Raw genomic sequence first — 13,431 nt, 5'->3', positions numbered from 1 at the left:
TAAATAATGCATTTTTAGGGCTGTACTTGCAAACATTCTTAAATAAATTTTGTAAACTGTAAACGTGTGGACAAAAATGAAAATAAGTAAATATTTTTAACAAAAACAAACAAAATACATAATAGTTAATTGATATGAATGTAATTAAAAAAGAAACAGAAAAACCAGATTAAATTTTAGTATGATGACTAAGTGAAAAGTTCTTTTAAATATGCAGATCTGTCCCAAGCATACTAAACTGACCACACAAAAATGTGATAATTGCAATGATTATTTTAAAGGCATTGCAAAGAATTCCAAAATTGACATTACAGTAATCAGAAATATGGGTCATCTGGAAATTCTGTGGTTTTTCAAATTGCTGCACGCTTTCTTCTAATTTTTTTTACAACTTCTGATAATGCATGACCTTGATCAAGAAAGTTGTTTAAGTACAGTTTTTCCTGTTTATGTTTCATAATTCAATGTGTTGTGGCATAATTTTTTATAATGCAGTGTTGAGAATGGAGAATCCAAAAGTTCATTTTTGTCATATATTCTTTGATTTCGATGCTGTATAATAATGTTACAAGAAAAGCATTATGAAATAAGCCAAATAAACTTCCTTTACTAACATCGAGATGGTGGCTGCATCCACCAAAAATAGTACTTTGTGTATGGTGGGCTACAAAGGACATGCAAATTATGTATTGTTGCCGCCAAATCAGACAATAAATTCATAAAATACTGTTTCTAAATGGCAATTTTAAAATGAGAAATTAGAGCAAAGTGCCTAGAACTGACCATTTATCTTCCATCATGATGATGCTCGGCTTTACATTGATCGATGTCAGACAGACTTACTGGGTATGTGTAGGATGTTTTGTGTCACTATCCATATTGACCAGGCCTTGCCTCCTCGGATTTTCATCATGTCAGTTGACTTCGAAATTCTCTGAGCAGCCTGGAGTTCACTTTGGAGACCCTCAGGCAGCACCTTGATAATAACATCTTTACAAATAAGCCTAATGACTTTTTAAAAGAGGAGTTTTTCATCTGCTGGAGAGATAGCAAAAAGCCACAGACGAAAGTTGTGCTTTATGTGATTTAGTGAATTTTTCGTACGTTTTTGTGCTGTTTCATATGTATTTTATCATCAAAAGCCCACAAAACTTTCTGTGTGACCCAGTACTTTGAAATTTACCTATAGAAGCAAAGAGTTTCAAAACTCAAAAGACCACTGGTAAATATCATAAGATTGCAAATATATCTTTTTAAATTAGTGCTTGAATATGAGTGTCCCATTAATTGTATACAAAAATATAAAATCTTTAAATAAATGTATGTAATTTTACTTTTAAATGCAAACCCACTATGCAACCTTAGTTACATAGGGTCTGTTTAGTTACTGTTGAAAATTATAAATTATATGCTTCAGACAGACATACGTGCTTCATCATGACATCAAACCTACCATCACCAAAGAGAAGGAAAATATAAAAAAGGATGTCTTAAATAATCATCGGATTCAAATCGATAAGAAGAGAAAAATAAAGTAGCATTGCGAAAAATAATTAAAAGCATGAGTGAGATACTTATTGGAAAGTCTTGATTATGCTGCAGAGCACAAAATGTGGTAACCTGTTTATTTCATGACATGAATAGTTGTGCAGTGATATCATTGTAAGTAACCAGGAAGAATGAACATGAAGTATTTTCTTCTTATTTCTGACCATTATTAGGCCCACCAGCGGCCGAGCGGTAAAGTCGCTGAACACTGGTAGTTCGGTCCGAGGTTCGAATCCCGCGAACGGGCTGGCTGCATGGGCATTTTCGTGGTTTTCCCAATGTGTAACGTGTATACGAGCCAGTTTCCCTTAGAAAGTCCTCCACGAAGGCATCCCTCCTCTTAGGCAGATAGCCCTAGTGTGCTTTGCCATAATTTAATACACACATTTAATACACACTGACCATTATTATGGGGTCATCTTCTTATTTCTGACCCATTATTATGGGGTCATTGTTTTTTAATTGATTAATAATTATACCTTTTCTGACATATAAGATTCTATTTTAATGATAGTAAAATGGAAAATTTTAGTCTTATTCAGTTATGAAAAACAATCTTTGTAGTTTGCCATAGTTTGAGGGTTATATTTATTGTGAAGAGATAATGGAAATGGTACTCAAAAAATGAATGGTATACAGCTTTGAAGTTTTATTGTTTTTTCTTAAAATTGTGATTAAAATTTTAACTTCTGTAATTTTAAGCTTTTGGATGTGTTTTAAGCCTCAAAATTCTAATGTATCAATTTTGTATTTGTTTCTATTTTATTGCCATTATTATGTTAAATCAAAGGTGCTTATAATTTTGCCTGTACTTATAAATTGATTGTTTTCTCTGTTAATAATATAAAGTATACCAATATTTACAGTGTAACTTTCCAGGACTTAAAATAACTGAATTACAATTGAATTGGGTATTGCATGAATGTTTTGTCTTAGTAGTATTATACAGTAACTGTTTAATCAATAAGATAAGTGAGTTTGTATGTGTGAAATGAGTCAAAATTGGCAAATTTTGAATGTATTTAATTGTGGATGTTTTAAATTTTGAATGGTAACTTGTGATATCTGGTAGTAATCCGAAGTCACTATAAGCTATTAAATGTAACTTTTGCATTGTAGTACAGTTCTTTTAAGGAGCTACAGTGTAGGATCAGTTTTTATGTGTGAAAACGTGTTGTGTTGGTTAGCGCATGAATTGTCTATGAGTACATGCGGCAAGAGCTCTTAAGATACCAAGAGTAGCTTGAGTACCAAGAGCTCTTTAAGATATGAGAAACAACTTTTTCCTGGTTTGTCTGTAAAGATTTGTATCACTAGAGGATAACTTTGTCAGAAATCATACATGCTGTGCCATGATTTTTTTGGGGGGGGGGGCTTAATAAGCTGCCATGTAACTGAAAGCTTTGACAAATCATTGGGAAATATGAGCTATTGTTCTTTGCCACTTTGTTAAATTGAATAAAAAATTCTTACTGTGAGTATCCAAACCTACAGACCATCAGTAAAATGAGTCAATAACCTTAAAAAAAAAAAAAAAAAAAAAAAAAAAGTAAGCAAGTAAAATAATGAAAAAAAAAATTCTCTCCATATAAAATCTGGTATGGAGAATGCAGTACTCGAACAAAACAAAGTAGGTGTGTTGTATATATGATTTTCCTTCTATCTAAAAGATTCTTCCCAATTGCATTCAAACACCTGGCTAGGGAAGTTGCAATGTAGCCAGTAACATTGATTAATTGTATGCTTTCATTTCACTGCTTTGCCACCCTAAATTCTAAAAAATTTGCTATCCCTGATTTCTGCTTTTCTGTACTCCTCTAAATTATAAAATTGTTACCACCTAGTGCACCTGCACTGGCTTTGGCAGCGGCCCTGTTTGGTGTTAGCATTCATTTACCAGATGCAAACAAAGCCCCAATGTTGCCCTATCTACATTCCATCTTACTAGATTTGAACTGATAATCTAAAATCTGGGGACTTTGTACTGCACTACTTATTTTTAATGCTTCTGTTTTAGACCAAATCATCAAAATAAATTCTTCCTTTAATTCAGTATTTTGTTTCATTTAATATTTCCATTATTTATTTCTTACCTTTGTGAGCATTTCTTATCTCCTGAAATATAATTCATAGCAAATACATAAAAAATGTGGAGAAAAATAAATTGCATGCAAAATTTTACATTCTTCTTTTGTGTATTATACTAATTTTATTTTTTCTTCAGGCTACAATAGGTATAGATTTCTTATCAAAGACTATGTACTTGGAAGACAGAACAGTAAGTGCTTTGATGTTTTCTATAGCTTGAAGCATGCCAATTTCATGAACCTAAAAGTTTTTATGTGTATGGTGTTGAGGAATTTCAGTTCTATATGCTAAGAGGAGGAGTGATTGTGATTTGACTCTGAACTGAGTGTAAGAGGTTAAATGTATCGAATTGATGCTTCAAATATTGTATGCTATCTTTAATTTGTTTGTAAAATTTAATGCATTTTATGTAACATGAGATTCTTGTAGTATCTTTTAATTGTTCTCTTGGTTTATCATCTTTTAATTAAATTCAAAAATATTAATTTAGTAACCTGTTCAAATGATTTCATAAAGAGCTTCTTTGAAGAATATATGCATACTAGATATATTAAAATAAGTTATAGCTTTGCAGTGTCAAAATGTAGTGATATTGTAAAATTGTAGTATGCTGATGTTTAGTTACACCTATATGTAGAACTATTTATAAAATTTTTCTTGAATAGGTGTGATATGTGTTATACCTTCATCTGCAAGTGTTTGTATTTAGAGTTAAGTATATATCATCTATCCTAACTTGAAATTTCTAGTAAAATTAAATGTCTGGCAAGTTTATCTTTTTTTCACCCTCCCCTTTAATTTTGGTGTGATAATATATGCAGAGGTAATATGCACAGTTATTTTTTTAACCATTAGTTTTGTAGATAATTTTTAAAAGGTTATAATGAAGAATAATATTTTAATGTGCAACAGAGAAAGATCAAAGTAGCATTTTTTAGTAGGATTGTTTTAGACCTTTCAAGCAAAAACTAGTTTATAAATCATGTAAGCTTTAGTTAACCGCAATTTTTATTGTAGTGTTGATATCATATTTAGTACTGCTATCAGATAAATGTTTCTGTAAGTCTTTTGAACCAAATTTATTATAAGGCAACCACTCGATACAATAAAGTTATAAAATTCACTGTAACTACAACTTTGAAGATTTACTGCATTATTACCACTCCATTTCTTTTATAAAAAGAATGAAGTGTAGAATTAAGAGTGATGTTACAGTTTTAAATGTTTCAGGATTAATTTTTTCCTAAGGGTTCTAAGATTCTAGAATTTTTCATAAGTACTTATTTTTATTTTATTTTTTATTTTTTTTTATTTTTTATTTTTATTTTTTTTTTGTTGTATGAGGTTTTCAATTTTCATCTGATACCCAGTATGGGTCACAAGGACCTGAACATCACATTCTGCCTAATGCTGTTGTTAATGCATTGGCTGCCAGAGTTGATGTTGTGTGTCTATTCACATGCATAAAGTACCTGTCTTAAATTATTTTCTGTTTTATTATTTAAATATAGCCATAGTAGATTACTTTTAGTAGTAAATAAATTCATACAAGTGTACTGGTAGTTAACATATGAAATAATATTTTTGTTCTTTGTGGCACTTACAAGATAACTCAGATCTGGGCAAACAATACTTACATGTTCTATGGATTTGAACAAAACTCTTGCATGTGCAGCATTTTGTTTTCCATTAGTCACGCATGAGTAAATAAGAATTTGAGCTGTCCATTTGTAACATTTCCCAAGTGAAATAAACCAAGGAAATAAAAATGGTTTTATGGTTTAAACATTTAGTTAGTGTACTTACATTTTGTGAAATAAATGAACAATTTCAGTCACTAAGTGTATTTAGTCCCTTTCTATGTGCCAAATAACTAAACAAGCAAAACATCGTATGCATATGCTATGGCTGTACGTGGTGATTTATTTAAGACAGTCAGTAATGAGTTATCCCATAGCAGGTGAGTAAGCTCAGTTTGCCTATTTGAAGTATTCTCGTAGATGGTAGCAAATAAACCTTTAAGGAAAGTCAAACATTTAGTTCAATAATATTAAGTAAATAAACATTTATTTGAATGTTTACACAGCTTTTCTGCAAGAATGTGTTGTGAAGTAATCCTCAGTTACAAGAATTTAGTGTGTATGGAAAAAAATCTCCATGTTGTGTCAAGTTGATACCATAAACTGCAGTTGAAATTTTTTTCCACTATTTTTCTAAAGTTTGACATACATAACTTTTGGAACACTATGTATAATAGTCTTACTCTACTGTCCATTTTGTAGAATTTATCTGTATTACTTTCAAGGAAGTCGCAGCACTCAGAAAGGCAACCTTGCCCATAATCAGCTGATTAGTACTATGAATGAATGACTTTCAAATATTTCCCCTACCACTTTACTGTTACTTCTTGCAGAGAAGCTTGTGGAACATTACATACTGCATGTATTTTTTAAATATATTTTTGATGCCTTTGTCATCCAATTAGAGGCATAATACTACAACGGGGCAAAAAAATATGACTTTTTTGGACATATGTTTGTTTGGGAACACCAACAAAGATATGCCACTATATGTATTCATACTTAAACTCTATGTACATGCAGTGTGCTCATACTGTTTAAATACTCTAGTAGCTAAATAGATAAGCATGTTGAACACTGGCACTTAAGTCCTGATGAGCAAGCTGACGACATGAATGTGTTATAGTTTTCCACTAGCAATTTTACACTAGTTTTTCTTGGAATGTCTCCATAAATGAACCATTCCCTTAGTTAGATAGCCTCATGGGCTTTTCATACTAAGTTTTTTTTTTTTTATCAAACCAACTTTATAAAAATTCAGAAGTGTCTCATTTGTCTGTAGCAGATAAATAAAGCTTATTATTTTTAATTGTGTGTGTGTGCGTGTGTGGGGGGTTGCTAAAACAAGTAACTTTAAATATATTCTCTTAAAATAATTGAAATGCATGAGTCATTTGAAAACTAGAATATGCGTAGGCTATTTTTTTTCAACCTGCACTAGGCTAAAGATAGATGAATGTACAAAAAATGTTTTATGACCATAATTAATATACAATACAGGTTATGTCTACATAATCACCCTGACGATTGAGGCATTTGTCATATCTGTGAATAAGCTTTGCAATACCTTTTTCATAAAATGTTCCCACGAATGATTGGAAGTGAGTTGTGACATGGTTTCTTTGAGCTCCATGTAATTTTGGAAGCACTGCCCCCCCCCAAGACACTGCTTCAGTTCAGGGACAAGTTGAAAGTCACTCGCTGCTAGGCCGGGATTATATGGTGGGTGTTCGAAAATGTCCCATTGAAATTGCTGAAGGAGCCGTTGGGTTACACAAGCACTGTAAAGGTGGGCATTGTTGTGGATCAGAGCAATTCCAGAAGTCAGCATTCGTCTTTGTTTTGAATAGCTCTCCATAAGCGTCACAAAGTTTCACAGTATGAATCTGCATTAATTGTCATTCCAAGCTGCATAAACTCCACAAGCAACACATCTTTTTGGTCCCAAAAAACAGTTGCCATAACCTTACGGTTGTTGAATTTCTTGGGTCTCTTTGGAGAATTTGTGTGCACCCATTGTTTTGATTGTCATTTCAGGCTTGTTGTATTGAATCCATGTCTTATCACCTGTCGCAGTGGATTTAAAAAAATCTCCATCAGTATTGTAATGGTCAAGAAACTCCAACGCTTCAGCTATTCGGCGAGTTTTGTGGTCATCAGTCAACATATGTGAGACCTAACGAGCGCAAGCTTTTCTGTAGTGCAACTGCTCATTAACTATAAAGTACAGGGATCTTGAAAGTTCCAGAAATTTCATTGATAATTAACTTGTGGTGTACCTTCGATTTTCCTTAGCTACTTGGTCAACTCGTTGAACAATGTTGTCTGTAGCAACAGACTTGCGTCCTTGACCCCCTTCATCATGTACATCAGTTCGGCCATTTTTAAACTTTCGACACCATTCACGAACAACACTGTGAGTCATAAAGCTGTCTCCATACATTCAACTCATTTTTTGATGAATTTCCCCTGCACTGTTCTCTTCTGCCTGCAACAAACGAATAATAGCTCACAATTCACACTTCAGGATAATCAATAGCAACAGCTATGTTTACGTTACTGGAACTCGACAGGAAATGGTGTGTTGAACTTGCCAGTGACAGAGCGTGTGGAGGGAAAGATGTGCAGTCGCCTATTACACACACCAACCACCTGCCGCATGCCTGCCCATCATACCGTGCAATCAGATGTTGAAAAAAAACAACCCTCGTAATTAGTTATTTTTTACAAATATTTATGGGCGAAAACATCAGCATGTAAATGACTAAATATTGAGTTTTAAAGTAAAAGTTTTCCATAATGTTGTTATTTTTATAGAAGTCGAATTTTGCCTTTGTAGTAACAGTTTATTGCATGAAATCTGAAGCATTTATATGGTTTAATTTCTTTTTGCTTTTTATTATATTCTGATGTTATTGAGTGTTGTATTTAGTATTATATTTGCTTGTAATTTTCTCCCAATATGTATATATTGATACCTCAGTCTCACCGATCAGTTGTGTACATTCTCATTTTTGCTTGTATGGATGTTAGTTATTATTTTTATTGATAACTAACATATTTATTACTATTTTATTGGTAAGTAATGTATCAATAGTCATTTTATAATTTTATTACTTATTAGCTTTTTGTTCTAAATGGAGAATTCTGAGTTTTTTTAGTAATTTGTATGTTCTTATAATCATAATGACAAATATTTTCGTAGGTGAGACTACAGTTATGGGATACTGCGGGTCAGGAACGATTTCGTAGCTTAATACCCAGCTATATCAGAGACTCAACAGTTGCTGTTGTTGTTTATGATATCACAAGTAAGTAAATCTTCATCATATTTGAATCGATAAGTATTGGAAATATAGTTTTATATCTCTTCATTTGTTGTTTTGGGATCAAATCAGTGTAATTTGTGTTTTGTATGCTTAGGAGGCTTGTATAGCAGAGTTTAGGAGAAGAAAGGTCTGGGTTTCATGACTCAAATGTCCTTTTTTGCTTTCTTTCTGTGTTATGTATATGCTTATGTTATTTATATGGGAAAAAAGATGTACACCTAAACTACTGACCATACAAAATGCCGTACCATAAAGGAAGCATCCAAACAGCATGAAACTTGCAGCATGTGTATACCATGATGGAATAAGCAAATGATTACGATTTCAGTGCAAGTGCAACATCACAAGCAACATCAGTGCTCTTAAAAATCTGTATATAAAGGGAGGTAAGATTGCTGTTTCGAATAATGTGAATTGTTCTCTTGTGAGATTTTTTGTTTTTACAGCTTCAGTATGCTCATAGAAAAACACAAGCATTATTCGAGCATGTTTCAGAGTTGCCAACTCTCCCAATTTAAGCGGGAGACTCCCGTTTTTCGACCGCTCTCCCGCCAACCCGATTTACGATATATTTCTCCCGACTTTTTCTTATTCTTAAAATTTCTCACGACTTTTATGCAACTTGGCTTAATACTTTGTTATATGAATAAAAACAAAGTGCTTTTGTATGTCTGAAAGCAATTGAATTATTCTACATTATATCTAAAACAAAACCATGCTAATCAGATAGCTTCTGCTTTGTGAGTGAGAGCATTATACGTATCCAGAAACGTCGTTCTCCAGTTCTCCAATGGGCTTCGAGCTCCACTGCGTGTCAGCTGGCATATATTAGCCAATGAGGACTAGGTAAGTTGTTATTTGGACGTGCTTTAGTTATTTCTTTCATTTTGTCCAGAGTTGTGTGAGTACACGTGCCTCAGGGAAATAGTTTTAGAAATTATCATCTATTGCTACGTCTGCGAGAAAGTGAAATACTCGTGTACGTTTCAAAAATCGTACACAGTTGACTTTCATTCCATTATTTCCTCAAAGAAATGTAATAAATTTGCGTTGTGTACCGCCCGTCGTTGCGATTTTTCGATTTCGCATGGTGGAAGGGCGGATGTTCTCAAACATGTACGTACGCAAAAACACAAGGATAACATGAGTTGTTTTTAAAAAAACGGAAAATTAAATTTTTCTTCGGAAACAAAGGACCAAAAAGTTATTAATGCAGAATGTCTGTTCTCTGCCTTTTTACTGGAGCACATCCTGCCACTGAATGCATCGGATCACGCTGCAGCTTTATTTAGAAAAATGTTTCCCGATAGTGAAATCGTTAAAAAATACTCAAGGTGCAAGAATCAAAACAGGATCAATTGTTAAAGAAATGGGTTTGAAAAATAAATCTTCAGTTATTGATAGCATTAAAACAGCTCCTTTCTGCCTCTCTACGGATGGAAGTAATAATACCGATTCAAAACTGTATCCAATTGTTGTTTCTCTTTTTGATCCAGAGTCTTCAGAAATTGAGTGCAGTTTACTTTATGTTCCTACTTTAGAAGGACATTTGACAGGCTTTAATATAGCACAGCTAATTATTAAAACTTTAAAAGAAAATGCAGGCCCTCTGGATAATTGCTTAGCACTTGGTGCCGATAATGCACCAGTATTGGTAGGCTTGGAAGACTGGTGTTGCAGGCATCTTAAGAAAAGGAAAATTCAGATTATGAGGTGCACCTGTCACCTCTTAAATTTAGCAGCTGAAAAAGGGGCAGCTTCTTTACCCATAAATGTGGATGAACACATCGTTGATATTTATTATTATCTTGAAAGGAGTTCTAAAAGGAAGGAAAAATTGAAACAATCCATCCAAGTCTTCATTCAAGTTTTCTAATTGTAACAGCTGCATAACAGCAGTTTACAATTAGAAAACTTGGATGAAGTTATAAAATCAGCTAGGATTGACACCCAATGGAGTTTAATTGGAAAAGTGAAAGGTGCTGATAGAACTGTAAAGTATAGTGAACTGTCTAGAATTGTGTTACCATCTTGACAGTTCCCTATAGTAATGCAGAGTGTGAGAGGATTCTCAGTGTTACGAAAACGAGGACTAAATTTAGATCTAATATTAGTGATGACACATTCGAAAAACTTTTATTAGCGAAAACAGGCCTACGTGGTAATTGCTGTGAACAAAATTATGAAGTTTCTTTCTTAAAGAAAGCAAAATCTGCCACTGTTTATAACATTTGTACGAAAACTAAAGTGTCTTTTTTTTTTTTTTTCCTTAAACGATGCAAGTAATAAAAATGTTTATGTGTAAGGTATTTTTTTGTTGCTTGCATTTAAGAATTAGTTACTTTTTAAAGTTAATTCATTATTAAAAACTATATTTTTATCATTTAAAAAGTCTTTTTAACAATGTGAAAAATCTCCTGATTTCTTAAAAAAATCTCCTGATTTTTGAGTGTCATAGGTTGGCAAGTATGATGTTTTCTGAGTGTGATTGAAGCAAAATCTTTGCATACAGAGATTGTGGATTATCCTTCTGGAAAATCGGACATCATATCGGACATAGTTAAGCAACAGTCATGCGAATATGGAATTGGTGGATGCAGGAGGGAACTTCCTTGTCGCACCATTTCATGGCATGTTATCAGACATATTGTGCACATGGCACTGATGGAGCACACTATCACATCTGCAACCATATTACAGCGAATGCAGTTTGTAACCCAAGTGTTGGTGTTTGCACAAAGAATTCAACATTGTTTACAGTACAATGAACTGTTTGCTGGGTGTCCATTGCTGAACTTACTTTTAAACCACAGGTGTTTGCTATGGTGGAAGGAGGAGATGGACATCTGATACGTTTTTGGCTGAATTACACAATCTGCTACTGTACCACCATGGTCGAATTAGAGTTTGGAGACACCATAGAGAGCGGCTGCTCGACTGTTGGGTCATGCATCATCATACTGGCCCTGCATATGGTGTTATTGTATATGTTGGTATTGGGTTCCACTCTTGCACCCTGTAGTATGCATTATCAGTACGTTTACCAGCCAGTGCTATATATCTGAGGTTTTCTAGCTTTGTTCTTCCTTAACCTTGAGGGCATGCTTGTGGCCACATTAGAGCAGGACAATACATATGACCACACACTGCACTCGGTGTTCAAGCTTTCTTCTCAGCCCACCATACTGCCTTGTTACCGTAGCTTGTTGTTCTCCGTATGTATTGCCCATTGAACATATCTGGTCAATGACTGGAGAAGCCTATCCCAGAATGCCATAGCTGTGGGGTACACTAAATGAACTTTGGCTATGTATGAAGGTGGCATAAGCTGCCATTTCCCAACAACAAATCTAAAGCCTCTATCACTCAATGCTGCGGCTTATAGCAGTAGTTATTGACAAATGTTGAGGTAATACATATTGTTGATTTTTCTTGTCTTTCTGACCTTAAAGGAGGCTGTATTTCAAATTAACATTGTTACTGTATCTCTTGTTCTCCATGTTAAATTTTGAATGGACAGCAGTGTAATAAATATTTAGCTACTTCGATGGTATGATAGTTAACAAAGGTTGGTTATATATGCTGTTAAATTTAGGTTTGATTCATATCCTGAATAAGGCATGAATGGTTTTGATTGTTGTATTGTTGCAAGATGGATGAATTTAAATTTGAAGTTCCAGAGAACTGTAGAAATACCATTTTCTTAGTGTGCCTTTTTTTAAAGAATTATTGAAATAGTGATATAAATTCTCTTTACAGATGCAAATTCTTTTCTTCAAACGTCTAAGTGGATTGACGATGTAAGAACAGAGCGAGGTAATGATGTTATCATTATGCTAGTTGGAAATAAAACAGATTTGGCAGATAAAAGGTAAATGCTTCATTTATGCACTATTAGTAAATGATGTGCTCTAAATATGAAATGCATATATATATCTGTATATATTGGTGCATGCAGAATATTGTATGACATTATGCTTATTTTTTTCTCTAATTAAATATTATTTGTTTCTGTTTTGTGAAAAATTGTGGAAGTGTTGAAAAATCTGCTAATTTTTAGGAAGTTTTTTAATTTAAGTGGTCTTTTTATTTTTCATTTGATGCAAATTGTGATTATTTTGATAATGATTTTTCTTTGTTGAGATTTACACTGTACTGTGTATTTAATTTAACCCTCTGAGTGTATAATTACTTATATCAGTCTACATTTTCATAAACTTACATTCATTAAGATGATATTTACATAATTAAGGAAAGTAAGAAAGCAAAATATCTTAAATTATAAGCTCTAATACATACATACCAAGTAGCAAAACTTCTGATGACCGGGTGACGCTGAGAGGGTTAAAGCTGGCTGATTTTAATATCTGAACGTCTTTGAAAGTTTCATATGAAGCATAGCTGAAAATAATACCAAGATGCTTTTAAAGGACATATTTCAATAGATATTCAGGTTTTGAATTTTTTGTGTGAGAAGGGATATTGAAAATGAGACATAGCTCTTCTTTAACAGTCATATGCTGTAAATGTAAAAGTAGAATCAGAAGACATTCTCAAAATATATAATGCGAAAATATTATTCCTGTGATAGTGTATGATTCTGAAAAAAATTTTTTTTTGTATTAGTCTTTTCAGTTATCTGATAGTCACATAGTTAGTGCTTAGCAACTTCATTGTGGTATTAGTATCTATTTTAAAACATGAGAACAAGTTTAGAGCTTTCCACGCTTATGTATCTAGAAGAGATATGCATTTTAATTGGTTTCACAAATGGTTCAGACCACTAAATGTTGGTAATTTCATTTGTGCTCAAATCCAGGCAAATACACCAGTTACAGTTCATGGTTTTTCCCATGTATAATGTGAATACAAGCAGAAATGCCTCT

General features: G+C 33.2%; 1 protein-coding gene across 2 annotated transcripts in view; it reads left to right on the top strand.

The window, feature by feature from the left end:
* The window catches only part of Rab6 (RAS oncogene family member Rab6), a 64,440-nt gene that overhangs the window by 13,602 nt on the left and 37,407 nt on the right, over positions 1-13,431 (top strand). For both annotated transcript variants that reach the window (XM_035357198.2, XM_035357194.2), the window contains exons 3-5: positions 3,773-3,826; positions 8,422-8,527; positions 12,305-12,416. In XM_035357198.2, the coding sequence (XP_035213089.1) occupies positions 3,773-3,826; positions 8,422-8,527; positions 12,305-12,416 (272 nt within the window). The remainder of the gene's footprint in view (positions 1-3,772; positions 3,827-8,421; positions 8,528-12,304; positions 12,417-13,431) is intronic.

This window comes from Stegodyphus dumicola, chromosome X2 (assembly GCF_044657685.1).
Source record: "Stegodyphus dumicola isolate Sdum_Otavi_A_Nest chromosome X2, ASM4465768v1".
In the NCBI taxonomy this organism is placed as follows: Eukaryota; Metazoa; Arthropoda; class Arachnida; order Araneae; family Eresidae; genus Stegodyphus; species Stegodyphus dumicola.
Note: the sequence above shows the minus strand (reverse complement) of the source record. Positions and strands in the feature narration are given on the sequence as shown.